General features: G+C 38.1%; 2 protein-coding genes across 9 annotated transcripts in view; one reads left to right on the top strand and one right to left on the bottom strand.

Moving 5' to 3' along the window:
• Nucleotides 1-17,019, bottom strand: part of LOC310713475 (uncharacterized protein) — a 78,046-nt gene that overhangs the window by 31,608 nt on the left and 29,419 nt on the right. The window contains exon 4 of one of the 4 annotated variants that reach the window (XR_014529278.1): nt 630-818. The exons of 2 other annotated variants lie outside the window; for them this stretch is intronic. The gene's annotated coding sequence lies outside the window, so the exon portion shown is untranslated. Of the gene's footprint in view, nt 1-629; nt 819-13,622; nt 13,716-17,019 lie in introns of those variants that run through there. One more of the 4 variants, XR_014529279.1, reaches the window with a different exon arrangement.
• Nucleotides 1-17,019, top strand: part of PREX2 (phosphatidylinositol-3,4,5-trisphosphate dependent Rac exchange factor 2) — a 115,089-nt gene that overhangs the window by 85,250 nt on the left and 12,820 nt on the right. For all 5 annotated transcript variants that reach the window (XM_083517526.1, XM_083517527.1, XM_083517524.1 and 2 more), the window contains 10 exons: nt 2,986-3,165; nt 3,585-3,679; nt 4,565-4,647; nt 5,588-5,678; nt 6,743-6,871; nt 9,714-9,755; nt 10,563-10,780; nt 11,856-11,958; nt 12,768-12,911; nt 14,798-14,912. In XM_083517526.1, the coding sequence (XP_083373652.1) occupies nt 2,986-3,165; nt 3,585-3,679; nt 4,565-4,647; nt 5,588-5,678; nt 6,743-6,871; nt 9,714-9,755; nt 10,563-10,780; nt 11,856-11,958; nt 12,768-12,911; nt 14,798-14,912 (1,200 nt within the window). The remainder of the gene's footprint in view (nt 1-2,985; nt 3,166-3,584; nt 3,680-4,564; nt 4,648-5,587; nt 5,679-6,742; nt 6,872-9,713; nt 9,756-10,562; nt 10,781-11,855; nt 11,959-12,767; nt 12,912-14,797; nt 14,913-17,019) is intronic.

The raw sequence follows: 17,019 nt of genomic DNA, 5'->3' as shown, positions 1-17,019 counted from the left end.
GTGAGGCTGATTGGTAACTCACAGCACCTGGTGGCAAGAGCTGGGAAGGGATATAAGGCCAGCATTTCCCTTCAGCTCTTTGCCACAGCAACACGCTCCCTGCCTTTGGCTTCTTGCTTCCTGATCCTTGAACCTCGGCTTCTTGACTCCCTGCTTCTTGATCCTCGGATCCTTGACTTCTTGTTTCTTGATCCTCGGACCCCTGACTTTGTGCCTCCTTGCTTCCTGACCCTCGGATCCTTGGCTTCTTGACTCCTGGCTTCTGGACCCCCGTTCCTGCTACCACCCTGCCATCTTGCCCCTGGTCCTGACATCCCCTGCCGGGACTTCGATTGCCTGTGAACCGGACTGTGACAATAGCTCCTCTACTGAAAGAGTTTTGTTTTGAATAAACACAACTTTCCCAATTAATAATAAATACTGGACCAGTGAAATTGCTTTTATAACCAAAATTGATGAACAAAAAGTCGAGCGAACACATTCACTGACATATTTATGTACATCTTTTTCAAAGAGCTACAACACAATTTCAAATAATTTGTATTTTTTTCAGATGATAGATTGAACTGTTCACATTTCGTTTATGAATACATACATTATAAAGCTGAAATATCATAGAGTGAAATAGCCACAGAGTGAAACAGGGAAAAGTTGTTTTAATTCTTTAAAATCATCAATCTCTCTTGATCAATATTTACATTTTCAGTCTCAGTTATTATTTCAGTAGCTTTTTTACTTGGTAACTCTCACTGTCATTTCTTTTCTGTTCTCGAGACTTATGTGATGTAGCACCAGTAACTTTCCTATTTTTTTTCATGCTGGAGTAAAAATGATATAATTAAGAAAACATAAATTGTGTGAGTCACATAGTTGCAAATGTTAGCAATACACAAGAGAATCTTACATAAAGTATTTATATTGTAAAAGAATTCTGTAGAAAGTGAACCAGTAGAAAATCCTATTTAAGATATACAGACTGAACAAAGGGTATAAACTTTTTAATACTTAGAATTGTCAGGCTTTTTATCACTATTCCTTATGGGCTTATAGGCTGCCAGCATTTAATTGTTCTGAAAGAAAGCAGTTTTGTACAGGAAACAGGATACCCAGAAGCCTATTTTTAAATCTCAGTGGAAGAATAGGAAAAATGAGGCCAGGATTGTCTGGCTGTCAGTATCAATTTACACAATGCCTAGTTTCTGGAGTTCTATCACACCCTAGTATCATTAGACCAATATATACAGGATGCACAAGGTCCCAGGGACCTCTCCACAGGAGAGCAACTAGCAACCAGAGCAGGCAATGCTTAGTCATCCTATTTTACATCCTATTTGTGCTCTGTTTCTGCTGTAAGTAGAATAATGTAAGTACTTCTTACATTATTTGTAAGAAGTACTCGATTCCTCCCTGCCCCAGAGTAGTACTTGGCTGAAATGATTATTTCCAATAAATTTTATTGCCCATCATGCAAGAGTTTTGTGATTAAATACTAAAATTTGTACTGATGCATAATAAGATGCATAGCTACATTTGTGCTAATAAGAATAACACTTACATTGGCCCTGGGCTATTTCCTATTGCTGATTTATGCGAAATGGTGATGAACATTCCTTTCCTGCTGCTGATGCCAATACTGTAAAATTTGAATGTAGCAGCTGAGTGCTTGGAAGGCTTGAGTGCTGCTATTTATGCTTCCACCTTTTGAGTTTGATAAGTTTGTTTCTAGATTTCATGCATTGTTTAATCACCTTGGATGGAAAGATGTAGCAGTGCACCTTAATGTATATATTGCTAAGCCCCTAAATTATGACAAAATTGTATGTCTTTGATTTAATTTAGAATAACATCTGTTTGTATTTATTATGAACACACAATTTCCTTTTGTGGTATGTCGCTAAGCAGCTGAGGCACACACACCCATTGGGTTGTAAGAATACTCATTGGATTGTGTCTCTCTTCTCACATAATCATACTAACCACATTTACTAAAATTAGTTTATCCTAGAGATTATTGTACCTTGGTCCTCTGATTCTATATTGATACATTAAGGAAACAATCCTATGCACAAGAAGCTTAAAGCAAGATGATATAAATTAAGCTGGCAGAGAGTCACACCAGATCCAACTTCCATTCAGCAGTGAGACGAGTGCTGCCTAAGTCTGGCAGAGGGAAAAGAAGCCTTTAGAATAGTGTCTGAGTTACACCACCCTTTCTGTCAGCTTGATTTATGCCAGGTTGCCAAGACACATGACCAAATTGAACAGGCTTCGAAAGCAGCCTATACCCCTGGCCCTTGGTCCCACCCACACTATGCCCCTGGCCACTTTTTCAGTGTTTACACCACCTTATGATCTGCTGGGCTCAGCTCAGCCAGCTGTGTGGGGATGGGGCAGATACACCGGAAGCTCTCTGGCTGAGCTGAGAATGAGGGAGTCAAGCTGGCATAGCCCAGCTAAACCAAGAAGCGCCTAACTCAGCTGCAGATCTGCTGGAGCCTCACCTGCTCATCCAGGTACACAATTACCTACTCCCAAAGCTTCTATAAGATGGGCTAACCTAACAATGATTTGGATAGAGTGGTTCCTGTCTTAAGTTAGGTGTGCTTGATTCATTGCGGTGTGAGCTAAGCCATACTGATTATTATTATAAAAAAATTCCTTCCAGTAGCACCTTAAAGACCAACTAAGTTAGTTCTTGGTATGAGCTTTCGTGTGCATGCACACGAAAGCTCATACCAAGAACTAACTTAGTTGGTCTTTAAGGTGCTACTGGAAGGAATTTTTTTATTTTGACTATGGCAGACCAACACGGCTACCTATCTGTAACTGATTATTATTATTTATATCTTATAATTCTGCTGAATTTTAGGACAGTACCATGTCCACTTTGGCACACGCTAGTTTTCCTATTGTATTTGTAGCATTACTGTTATTTAAAAATAAAAACAATCCTTACTTACAGTAGCTGAATTCATCCCATTTCAGCCTCCTTTCTTCAATAACATACTCTCCACAATCAGAACGGAAAAACCACGAGCCATTAACACCAACAGACAGTGATAGTGAAAAAGGAGAACGAAATGGGAAAAAGGTCTGTTTCAGTGTAGCAGCTGATGAACAGGAAGATTCTGGACATGACACCATTAGCAACCGGGATTCATACAGGTAAACTCTTACCTCCATCAAGGATAAGAGAATAATGAATGAATCATGTCTTCAGTTGTTGCTGCATGTAAAGCTGTTCAAACATTTTGCTGTTACTTAAAAACTTTGTATGGTTAAAATAACACTTAATTATAACACTATAACGCATCTTCTTTATTAACAGATATTTGATTTGTTTATTTCAAAGGACTGAAGCTCACTTAGCTTAAACTCTGTTGGATCATGGCATTTGGTATTATTCTGTTCAATTTAAAATGTTGAGCTTTCTCGCTCACAAAATGTACAGCCTGGATAACTTAGGTTAGGAACTGTAAAGAGGCGCTTGGTCAAGAGAAAAAGATAAAAGGATGGAAAAGCTGCTGTTTAAATATAAATGTTCCAAGAGGATTTATAATGTATGTTTTCTTTTCCCTATTCAGTGATTGCAACAGCAACAGAAATTCTAGTGCATCTTTTACCAGTATTTCCAGTAGCCAATGTAGTTCCTTCTTTCACAGTGATGAAATGGATTCAGGTAATTCAAATGTACTTTGCTAGAGGAAATTGTATGAGATTTGTTAACTAGATGGGTTTGTCTACTTGCCTTCTGAAGTAGATGAAAGGAATGTTTGTCTTCCTTTTGCTTTAATGCATGCTTCAGTTAGCTCTACAGATGCTTCAGCTTCTGATGCAAATAAAGTGAATCTGTAAGAAGTGTTGTCCTTTGATCTTGCAAAATACTTATGTGAAAATTAGGCTGGGTGCAAGAATCATCTTAATCTCCACACCACTACCACAAATGGCTTGGGAACAGAGAACAAAGAGCAAAGGCCAGTGTTGTCAGTGCAAAGCTCCTGATTCAGTAATGAGGGCAACCTCAATTCCCTGTGCTTCAAACAAAGTTAGTTAGATGCTGAGAACTCAACATTTCCAACACTCAAACATGGAACAGTCAGACAACGCTTTAACACCTGACAGCAATGCTTTGCCATTTCAGGATTTTTTTCTTCTTCTTTCTTAAATCAAACAAACAACTCCTCTTTGCTTCCTCTGCCAGGCGACTGAAATAGTCATTACTAGTTAAAAGTGAAAGACGTTGAGAAACAGCAAGTTTTACCACCTTCCCCCACAAAGTCCTGACATTTCAGGAACTGGGATGAGGAATGAAATGGATTAGATAGGCTGCAGTGAGCATCAATAAAACTGTGAGGAAAGCCAAAAGGAAAGCAGCTGTAGTAGGAAAAGGAATGAGATGGTCATTTCACCTTTGGAATACCCTGTCCTGGAAGCAGAAGCAGTGCCATCACATATGGCAGCAATATTAGACCCCTTTTTTGTGCAACAAAGTGATCCACGTGTAAGGTTTGTACAGTCTGTTAAATTCAAAAGCTCATAAGAATTTCAAATATTGTTTTAACAGGTGATGAACTTCCTTTAAGTATACGCATCTCTCATGACAAGCAAGACAAACTCCATGGTTGTCTGGAACATCTTTTTGGTCAGGTATTCAATTATTACCATCTAAGATTTTTTTGTGGTGCAAAAACAGTGCTATCTTCTAATAAAATGAGACTATACAGGGATGCATTGTGAAAATTATCTGAAGCAATTTTCCCTCCCTTTCTGGCTTGCATTGTTATTTCAAATGCTGTGCCTTAGATATTTATTCTTCTCTAGAATGTATTCGGGACATAGGTGGCGCTGTGGGTTAAACCACAGAGCCTAGAACTTGCTGATCAGAAGGTCGGCGTTCGAATCCCCGCGACGGGGTGAGCTCTCGTTGCTCGGTCCCTGCTCCTGCCAACCTAGCAGTTCGAAAGCACGAAGTGCAAGTAGATAAATAGGCGGGAAGGTAAACGGCGTTTCCGTGCGCTGCTCTGGTTCGCCAGAAGTGGCTTAGTCATGCTGGCCACATGATCCAGAAGCTGTACGCTGGCTCCCTTGGCCAATAAAGCGAGACGAGCGCCGCAACCCCAGAGGCGGTCACGACTGGACCTAATGGTCAGGGGTCCCTTTACCTTTAGAATGTATTCTTAGGCATGAGCCTGCTTTGCATGCAAAAGGTCCTTGGTTCAATCCCTAGCATCACTAGGTAGGGTTGGGAAAAGACCCTAGTCTGAAATCCTAGAGGGTCCCTGCCAGTCCAGCTAGTTGGGCCAATGTGGTCTGACTTAGTACATGTCCCCAGGAAACCTAACACCAGCCCCTGGCCCCTTTGAAATTCTTTAAAATTAAAAGCAATCATGGACTATGGGGTCAGATTACAACTGTAGCGCTGGCATAGAGGCATTTCACCCTTTCCATATTCATATTCCTGATCTTACGCCAAAGCTTCTATTTGTCTCAAAGGGAAAACATGCACCTACCTTTTGTGTGGATCCAACATAAACTTTACAAAAAGCTAGTTACCTTTTCACCATTCAATTGCTTTTCAACTCTACAGGTAGATTCAATTATCAATCTCCTGAAAGGACCAGCAGTGGCAAGAGCTTTTGAGCAGACAAAGTTCTTCACACCAGGTCGAAGCTTGCAAGGTAATATTCAAACCCAAGTGTGGCAGTCAATGGGGTTTCAAACAGAAACAGAAGATAGATACACCTGTTAATCTAGCACTGGAGTTTAAAAAAAACATTTTTTTTTTTAATATGAAAGGGTTCTATTCTGTCACATGAAACAGCCTGAATTTCAAGATAGTTCTCTGAGACTGCGCTCTGTGTTCTGCTACCTCCTGAAGTTAGGAGGGTAATAACTAGGGAGAGGCCCTTCCCTGTTTTTGAATGCTCTCGCCAAGAAAGCTCACATGGCAATGCTTTTATTTGTCCAACCATTTTTATACAACATCTTAAACCATGTAATAACTGTCAATTAGTAATCTTTTAGAACTGGAGTTTTAATTGTTTTATTAAGATTGTGTTCACACTGATCTTTTAAAATTACTAATGATATTACCGGTATTTATTAATGTGTTTTATACATTTACATTGTAAGCCATTCTGAAAGACTCAGGACTGAAGAGCAGGCTATAAATATTAATAGTTAAACAAATAAGCCTACAAATAAAATTCTGGCTTGTGTAAACCTTAATTTGTCCCCAATCAGAATTAGCAACAGAGTTCAAAATATGATTTTCACTTTTCATTTGGAGATAAACAGTGCATGAGATCTGGCGTGCCTAAGGGGAAATAGGGCACAAACGACCCATTTCATATCTTGTTGGTTAATATCATGGTTTGATTGCTGTGTCTGGAAGTTACATAAGAGTGTCAGAGCAGGTGGCCTATTAACTTTTTTGGACTTATTTGCAATCCTTATGTTTTTATGAGGTGTAACCTATTTTTTTTACTGAACAGTATTTCTAAAATGTGTTGGTTATGTTAGTTGTTATCTGGAAAATATATTATGAAGTGTTGCATTCTATTTATGCCCAATTAAATTAGTGCTGGTGTTGAATGAAAATGTTTATTCAGAGAATTAAATACAACAAGTCTTTACTGAAGGAAATGAATCTGAAGGCTCACCTTCAATATTTAAGTTCACTAAACTTATGGAGCAAAATAAAATTATAACAAATTAAAGAAGTAATTTTGCTTTTGAACAGAGTTTCAGCAAGAGATTGGACCTAAACTCAGCTGCCCAAAGAGATTAAGACTTCACATCAAACAAGACCCCTGGAATCTCCCTAGCAGTGTCCAAAACCTTTCCCAAAACATCAGAAAACTTGTTGAAGGTAACTCATTTATCATAGGTAGTTTTGTCATACTTCTGAGATAGAGCTTGTGAGATTTATAGAATCTTTCAAAGAATAATGTATATTCCAAAACAATACCAGTAGCCTGACTAGCCGAGTCAATGGAGACTAATGTTGCTAATGGGAGACCCTAGACCTGTGTTCAGAAATTGGAATCATCATTGCCTTCTTTGATGCAATGTGGAGAATTCATGAGCTATGATATCAGCTTCTCCAGTCATCCTGCCTGATGACTGCAAGGAACTAGTAGGTAGGACTATTCTGGAGAAGCCATCAGTAATATCTTGTACTTGAGCTGTAGCAGTAGGCTCCACAGGGTCTTCTTGATTATTGGTTTTCTCTTGCTAGTTCACCCCCTCCTGTCTGCAGTCATTATGTGGATAAAGGAAAAGTCTCAGCATAGTTGGCTAACATGTCCAAATTCCTACTTAATAAAAGCTGCATCTTTCTGTGCTTTGTAAGCATAATCTATTATCAGTATTTTAACTTACATTTGAAGATACTTAATGTCTCCTGAGCTGCATCTAGAATTTGCAAATACCCAGAGACCAGAAAATCTCTTTTGACTAGCATCTAAACTCATTTTAGTGAACCAAGTATGCTGTGATTGAAAGTTTGCTGATTTGTTATGGAAGTTAACTAAAGTAATCTATGATGAAAATCAGGGGCCGCTGGGCTTTTGGTCATAGTTCATTTTAGTGTGTATGCAGAATACCAAATTAAATGATGATTGATGATTAAACATAGGTGTAATATTAAAATATTCACTGCTCTTCAATTGATTTTAGTAGTGAATAATGAGGATAAAAATAGAAAATTCATTCTATTCATATCATGATTTTTCTAAGATTTCACTTGGTTTGTTCACTTAGAAAGAAATGAGATTATTAGAAATACACAACAAAAGCTGTCCTACAAAAATGGACCAGAGCTACTTAGTTTCCTTAGGAAATACTGTAGGTGAAAATGTTTAATTCAATGTGAAATATATTCAAGGCCAGCAGAAGAATTTTAAAAAGTCTTGTAATGTGACCAGGGACAGATAAGGATGATTAATTAAGCTGCCTGGTGTGCATTTCTGTATGCATTTGGCAGTTGCATTGGTTCACTGAAATTAGCTAGATATTAATGAGAAGTTCTGCTGATTGTGATGGCAGAAGGATAGTGTTTTGAATCGTAGTTAATTTGAGGCAAGGTGTCATGAATATGCTGATGACACCCAGCATTTCTATGTAACATCTGAATTGAGAGGCCATGCATATCCCAAAACAGTGCCTTGATGCAGCCATGGGCAGGAGGACTGCTAAAAAGCTGCAGCTGAATCCTGATGGGAAACCCAATGGATGGGCAATCCCAAGTCTCACAGTTGGGGTGCACACCTGCTCTTGATGGGGTTATAGCTCCTCTGAAGGAGCAGGTGTATAGTTTTGGGGTGTTCCTAGATCCATCACTGACTCAGTCTGGGTGACTTCCATGGCTCAGAATACACCTTACCAGCTTCAATTTTTCTGCCAACTATGACCATGCATTGACAGCGATAATTTGAGTTTCGTTTGGAAGCTGCAGCTGCAAGAGAGCAAATTTAAGGTTTTGTTGGTATGTAAAGTTCTAAACTTGGGACCACAGACTGCTTTCCTCTATATAGATCAAGCTGAGCTTTTTAAGATCTTCCAACCAATTTATCACTTCTTGACAATGCAGAAGCAGGCCTTTTCAGTGGTAGCGTCCACATTCTGGAATGCACTCCCTTGGGTAATTTGTGAGGCAGATACATTAATAACTTTTTAATGCCTCTTTAAACTATATATTTTGTGTACTCTTACATTTTCTATTATGTTTTGTACATTGCTCAGTTTTATCTGTGATGCATACTTTTTGTTTTGTTTTTATCTTTAGGGAATGTTATTGATGGTTATTCTTGTGTTTTTCTGGTTTTTATATAAACTGCTTAGGAATTTTTATTATATAAAGCAGCATAATTTTCTAATAAATAAGCATAGAACCTGGAACCAGTAAGTTGATGTTCATGAATCCAGGAGTGAGAGAGGCTGGTACCAGTAAGTGCAGATCTAGGAGGAAACAAAAATCAGCACAGAGTACACGAGTGACAGATTGAGGAATAAAGAAAAAGGGTACATTTGGAAAACTGACTTGAATATGAGAGAGCCCTTTTGTTAAAAAAAGGGATCCTAATTAGATATACTTAGTGAGCCAAATGCAAATTCTAGCGGAATTCCAGCTTCAGTGGTAATCTTTAGGCATTAGTTTGGGATGAGAACAGGAATCAGTTCAACACGACATAGTCAACACTGCAAATACATCAATTGCTGTATAGAACAGAATTCCTAGAAATCAATATAGTTAGTTAATTAAAGAACTAAGATTAAGATTTACTTTTTTTTTTTTTTTACTCTTCATGTGGTAGCTTCTAAGAAATGATTGAAAGAAACAAATACCAACTTCTAAAACTGTTGAACTAGAAGGCCAGGCTGTAATCGTATGCACACTTACTTTGCCGTGGAAATGGATGTGGCTTATTTTTGAGTATTCATAGGCTGGATTGTACTGCAGAATATGAATTCCCATGCTCATATAGCTACAAATTCACATATTCAAAGCTTACTAGAAATTCAGTGGTCCACTAACCTGTTCAGCATATATTGCTATTTTATTATTTAATTTGGAAAATGAATACAATAAGCATGATATTGTATGTATAATTAGAAGATTGGAAGAAATAAATAGAAAGATGGGCAATGTGTGGTCAGATCTGAGTCTAAAACAGGATTTTGGCTTAAGTGTCTGTCCTTTTCTTCCCCAGAGGTGAAAGCAAGGGCCCTCTTGGCACTCCTTGAATATACAGGTAATTTTAATGAATACATTTCAGTACTTCTATTCAAAGCATTTGGCTGAGTCTCTCCAAGAATATGTGTTATATTTTCATGAGCTCAGAGGTTACTCATAAAGATAGAAGAAAATGGAGCATAGACATTGAGTGGTCCATATTAAGTGAATATATTAAATGTAATTTCCCCCTTTCCTAACTGATGAAGAGCATGAAGAAGTATCAGTCGTCTGATAAAGGGTGATACTTAGAAATGGGGGAGCTAGTGTAAAATTTAACAAGCAAAATTGGGACCAAGAACAGTAAGGAAAAGTCCTAGATACACTAAAATACATCTTTCTTTTCTTTTTTTAAAAAAGCAGGGGTTGCAGGAGGCTGAGAAATGCAGGCCTATACAGGACAGAACATAGTGATGATTTATCAGGGACCAATCTATAGACACATATAGCAAACTACTTATTTGGCAATTTTTAATGAAAGTTGGTAGAAAAGAAGCACCAATGTGAACTATAGTTGACTTCCTTGCTCTGCTTCTGAATCCTAATATAGTCGCCAATGCCAGGCGATGCAGTGGCATTTGATAACTAAATTGTTTATTGTTTTGAGTCAAAACTTTTGTTGTAATCTACAAAGATCGTGAAGGGATGCATACATACGACATTGTGCTATCACACATGACAGCCGCTACTGTGTATAATGTTACATTTTGCCCAAGAAAATAATGGCACTGCTTCTTGAAGGAGAGACAAAATTCATTGTGCATTTTCTTTATAGTCTATTTATTTCTCCTTATTTATTTTTTCCCCTTCGTTGTGCCCTTCACAGATAGTAAGATACAGCTCAGGCGAGACATGGTCTTTTGCCAAAGTCTGGTGGCCACAGTTTGTGCTTTTTCAGAACAGTTAATGGCTGCCTTAAATCAGATGTTTGACAATAACAAAGAGTGTGAAATGGAGACACAAGAGGCCAGCAGAAGATGGTTGGAACAGATATCCAGTGCCGGTGTCCTCCTTCACTTCCAGTCACTGTTGTCGCCAAATCTGGTGAGAGTTCCTGTGCGCAGCTGCGCCATTCTGTGTAATGTTCTTATTGTCCTAACCAATGGCATCTGGAAGTAACATCTGTCCAGAAGCTCATAGTGTATTTTCTAAAACCTATACCATTTCTAAAAATATACTATGTGCTAAATTTAATTCAAATGGCTCTGTATTCTTTAGGAAGCTGACACATTGAACCAATAGGCAAAGGAAAGGTTTTGCATACTCTACATTTCCCCCCTAATTTGCATTAATAACATTTGGTTTCCACTGGAATCCTGGAGCCAAACCCAGTCAAACAGCAACCATCCTGAGGGGCCTCAGGAGTAGAAGTGCTTATTTAAGCATTGTGATCAATTTGTGTTTGGTTTTTGTTTGTTTATTTTTTAAATGTACATTTGAGGAAGCTACAAATGTCTGTGTATATATTACACGTATCAAGGATGAAATATCTCTGTTCTTCTGGTGATTTTATTTAATGCTTCTGGCTTCAATAAGAAGCTGAATATAAAGCAAATTTATATTTTTCTAATCAACATGCTGATAAGCTAGGGAAGGTATCAGAAAATATAATTACTCAGAATCAGATTATTTGACTTCTGTTATAGCTACTGTAAGTTTTACCTTCTGGCAAAGTTCTGGAGGAATGCTCCCCTTGTTCAATAAACTGCGCTGAGAAGATTACAATTTATTTTATAAGCCACAATAATACACAGAGTTGCATTTTTAAAGTATTAAATATTGTAACACAAAAATCATTTTAAGCATTTAAGCATAGCTTGCTGTGCAGAATTTCTGAGCTTACTCATTTGCATGAGACACAATTACAATTTGATAAGATTAAAGTCCACAACCAACATAGCAAATGGTAAATTAACCTGCTATATTTCATCCTTGCTAACAGTCATCTTTTGACAGCAAATGATGGAGTGCAAAGTCAATAGAAATACATCAGTCTTCATGCACTCATGAGTTAATTGGGTTAACTACTGAAACAGGATGTGACCACCTGCAGTTAATGTTAATAATGATATACATCAATCTAGTATCTTTAATAGACTCATATATACATATATTTCAGGCTGATGAACAAGCTATGCTAGAAGACACATTGGTTGCACTGTTTGACTTGGAGAAAGTTACATTTTCTTTTAAGCAATCTGAACAAGAGCCTCTAGTTGCAAGTGAGTATTATACAATAAATGTTCGTCCTTCCATTGCTACTTCAAAATATAGTACGGTATAAATGCATAGAAGCTTTGTATTTTCTAACTTGTATCATATCACCTGCATATGGAATGGTTGGGTGTTTTATATAGCTTTGGAATGAATATAATTTTTGTCTTAAATCCCAGTGCAGATGCCCAAGTCCCAACTTTCTAAACCTTGTTCGGTGAATGGAACTTGTGGCTTTCACGTACTACCGAAATTACCCAACTTTCCTATTATGGGCGATCCCCCGCCCTTTCCCTTCCTTTAACTTAACAATGGTGCAATGTCATGTGTGCCCCGATGTTAATGCTAATTATGATAACTATAGGCAGCCCAATGAGGTGTATGTGTGTGCTGGAGGCCCAAGTCCCTGGGACCAGGGCCTGAAGGGAATCTGACAGACTGAAAAAGGGCTAGGAGCCAGGTGTGTGTGAGCAATGAGCTGAAGGCAGCGTACATGGTACTCCCCACCCCCATATCATCCTTGCACCAGTCTTGTGAAGTAGGTTAGGCTAAGAGATAGTGACTGGTTCAGGGCCATCTGGTGAGCTTCATGGCAAGAGGGGATTTGAACCTTGGTTTCCCCAGATCTAGTCCAACATTTAGCCACCATACAACCCTGGCTTTCTTCTCTTACACACAGCTCCTTTCCCACTTCTCCAGCATGAGACATGTTGGCTCAGTTAATGTTTTCTTACAGTACTTGAAGCTTTTTGTAGCAAAAATACTGAACGGGTGTTAGCATTTGATAAAACTGTAATATTTTTCTTTTCTTCTTTAGATATGCCAATCACATATCAAGCAGAAGGAAGCCGGCAAGCCTTGAAAGTTTACTTTTATCTTAATAGTTACAATTTTGAGCAGCTTCCTCAAAGACTGAAGAATGGTGGAGGATTTAAAATTTACCCCGTCCTCTTTGCACAAGGTATGCTGGCAGTCTTCTCAAGCATTCTGCAGGAAGTCATGTTATTTTTGTGTGATGCTAATCGCGCACATTGTGCGCGACTACAACCTGATGCAAATTTTAATGTTAATTTTTGTTGTTGTTGTTGTTCACTTCCAGCTATTTGGACACTGTTTTGACAGTTTGAACTTGTCATATATATACAGACTGCAAAAAACCCCACACAAACAAAACTCAATACCCAGTAGTATATTGGATGCAGATTCTCCTATCTGCTGGGATTAGCTCATCTGAAAAAGCATGGGGCTCTTAATCTCAGGGCTATGGATTCAAGACCTATATTGGTGAAAGATTCCTGCATTGTACAGGGATTGCACTAGATGACCCTTGTGGTTCCATCCAACTCTACAATTCTATAATTATTATTATTTTCTATGAAATAATTTTTATTGGTTTTAGAAATACAAAGTACAAATAAACATAAACTATAAAAACATATCAGTATAAAGAGATTCTCCGAATTGCAAGACTTTCCCCCATCCCCTCCATAGGGTCTCATTTTTAACATCTACAACTGCATATTCATCCACACTCCAATTTTTATAGCAAACCATACTGCCCATAGTGATTTTTACACTACAAGTGAATCAAAATCCTGCTCTTGTTTCCATCTGCTTAGAGTAGTCTCCTAAGTAACTTGTAATTGTTTCCATTCATTTATAAAGTTTCCCCCCTCTTTGTTTCTGTGTTTTCCAGTCAGCTTTGCCATCTCGGCATAGTCCATCAATTTGGTTTGCCATTCTTCTCTGGTAGAGACTTACAATTCTATAATTATATGATATACATTGCAATAAATATCTGGACCTCTTGAACTAGATGAATGTGTGTGAAGACGTGCATTCCTGTCTAGGGTTTAACTATGACTAGAGTTGGATTTAGATTTGGAGTTATTATATGCAGTCATTTTCTACTCTTGCTGAAATGGAAAAAGAAAATGCCTTTAAACTGACCCCTGTTCCAGGATTATTGAATAAGCAACTCTGTCTTTGTAGGTTGTACGGTCCCATGTACTAGTTGTGACTCTAATGCAAGGATAAGGGTATATAATTTGACCAACATCATTAACTATCTTTTGTAAAGAAAGAAAACTAAGGACTTTTACAGCACGCAAGTGGTTGGGCAATAAATGAATTATTTATTAACTGGCCATTTAATGAACTTTTAGCAGAATTAATATTCAGTATACACTTAAGGCTGTGAACCCACATGCTGTTTTCAACAAAACTGTGTTTATTGGGAACATTTTCAAGTTGTTCCCTAGAGGGACAAGTCCTCAAAATTTTATATTATCAAAGTGGTGCGATTCCTAATTGCAAAATCTTTTATTAATATGCTCCTTCCCTCAAATGTCAGTTACCGTGTTCCAATTTCAATGTAATAATGAGATTACTCACCTATTAAGTTCTAATTTTATCAGCTTTAGATTTGCATAAGTTCTTGTTAAATGAGTAGGTAAAGACTCAGCAATGAATAAAGATTAAGGCTGCAATCCTATGCATACCTAGCTGGATGTGTAAGGAGCACTGCCAATACTTGAAGAATAAATTGAAATGGTTCTTTCTAATTGCAGTGACAGAAACAGTACAGAAATTAGAAATCATATGAAAGAGAGAGTGGGACTATGGCACTGAACCTATTGCTGCACTCTCAGAATTCATTCCACAGCCACCCATCTATAGGAGGCTGCATATATGTCTGCAGAGTCTGCCAAACACACATAGGCAGCTCCCATGATATGAGATCCTGACTGTGCAGGGTTCCAGATCAAATGGATCCATTCAGGGGGCTTCAGCATATTTTAATCGGAAAAGAATCATATAGATACTTATATTAATTTTCTTTTGTAGCCCTAGAAAGCATGGAAGGCTATTATTACAGGGACAATGTATCGGTAGAAGAATTTCAAGCCCAGATTAATGCAGCTTCATTGGAAAAAGTGAAACAGTATAACCAAAAACTCAGGTAAGGTAATTGCTTATCTATATGTGTCTTATCCAAGAACTCAAATAGGAGTCACACTCTTGAAACAAGTAAAGGGCAAGTGAAGTCCTATTCAGTGGCTCTCTAAGCACAAGCATCTTTTAGGATTGCAAACTATTATTAATATGCATTGGTATCAACCTGACCTACAAATTAGTTCAGGTAGGAATACCTAAATTTAAGTCACTATGGCTCCCATTCCCTATTGCAACTCACCCTAAGCATGTGCAACTGAATAAATGCATATTGCCACCCCTTGCTCTGCTTTGCAAATTTTAGACTGGAAATTCTTCACAGTAGGGAACTGTTCTCTAGTCTCTGGAAAGCACTATGCATACTGATGGCCCTGTATAAATAGCAGCAGCAACATTGTTATCTTAAATGCAACTAGTTTGACTAATTCATTTATTAAAAACAATTCTTAACATTCTGTAGCGTTTCTTGCAAGTGTTTGTACTCTCATATGCAGAAAGACGGTTTGGATGTAATGCTCCAACTTCATAAATAAACTGTAGTTTACAAAGGGAATGAGCACCAGGCCTACATGTACATTCCTCTCTTGTACTGAATCAGTTCATATCCTAATATCCTGGTTAAGAGACCATGCCTGTTGTCTGATGTACATTCTCTGGTTTGTTCTAAATTGTTTTGTTATATTTTAATATTGTATGATTATATGGTTGCAACCACCACTAGGATCTTGTGGTGAAGGGCAGGTAAGAAATTGCTGAAATATTAAACCAGCGTTCCCCATTTTGGGCATAATAGGGAACACCTATTAGTTAGAATAGTTAGAACACCACCAGGATTTCCTTGCTGAAGCCAGTACAGGAAGATTGGAGAGGTGGGGCAAGGGAAGGGAGAAGCACACATACCTGATGTTCATTTCAAGCTTCATAAACATTATGATCCTCTATAATTTTAATATAAACTGATACACGTAGTTTGCCAAATGTTTTGAAGGAAAACAGGAGACAAGACTAAGTTAACTAGGCTGCAGATTTAAGCATCTACAAGATGGGACATTCTTCCAAACCCAACTGACCTAATTCCATTCCAATGCACAACATGCTGCTTCTGAAGAGACAATAAAAGCCAGTCTGCCGTGAAATTCCTCACTTCCCATTTGCTCCAGATTTCAACATATACATGGTAGCCTATAAGGAACACACTGTGTACTAGGTGAAAAACCAGGGTGCTGCAATCAGCAAAGGCATGGTAATAGTCAGGAAACTACTTACCTTGAGAATTTAGAAAGGGCAGAAAGCATCTACCCTAGTCTCATTTTAATGGCTCTATATATTCTTGTCAAACTTTCAGCCAGATTGCTGTTGTGTTTTATAATTAGACTTTACTAGTTCTGTTTCCTTGACATTTTTCGCAAGAAAAATGGTATGCTGATTTTCTGTTTTCAAGTTGGGGGAGAGGTTAATGGTGTAAATTTACCCTGACCTTATGTTTTGCTGATGGGAAGATGCTGCTCAAAAGGGAGAAAGTAATTAAGTCAGCAAAGATTTTTAAACACCTTTATTGCGGCATATATGAAAGCTCAGCAGTTATTAAGAGCTATGGGGAACTTAGTGATACATTAGCAAAAATTTAGGCATAGCATTATAAACATAGTATAATTACAGGAGCTTTTGATTAAATCAGTTAATCTCTTCATAATCTTGGGAAATTAGGTGAAAGGAAGAAATCAAATACAGTAGTAATGCATTACCATAAATCAATTCTAAAACGAAATAGAATTTTATTTTTTTCATATCTCTTGCTCTTTACATCTGATTTTCTCTTTTCTCTTATGGAATCTAAGTGGGCCTGGATCCAGCATGCGCCATATTGGCCCATCCTCTTTACCACGGCCACGGCAGCCAGCAAGAACTTGCAGGGCAGTGCTAGTTGGAGCTAAAGGCTGCATGCCAATACTTTCCAACCCTACCATCTTAATTGTGGCAGCCCTGTTTTCAGCTCCTCCAATACTCACCACAGGAGAGCCTGGCTATTACAAGGGCACTTGTGTGGGGACCGCAGCAGCAGAACTGATTGGAGCACTGGGTTGGATGCCCAAACTGCCTGGTGTCACTGCCTT

The sequence above is a fragment of the Podarcis liolepis genome, assembly GCF_965112155.1.
Source record: "Podarcis liolepis genome assembly, chromosome: 8".
In the NCBI taxonomy this organism is placed as follows: domain Eukaryota; kingdom Metazoa; phylum Chordata; class Lepidosauria; order Squamata; family Lacertidae; genus Podarcis; species Podarcis liolepis.
Note: the sequence above shows the minus strand (reverse complement) of the source record. Positions and strands in the feature narration are given on the sequence as shown.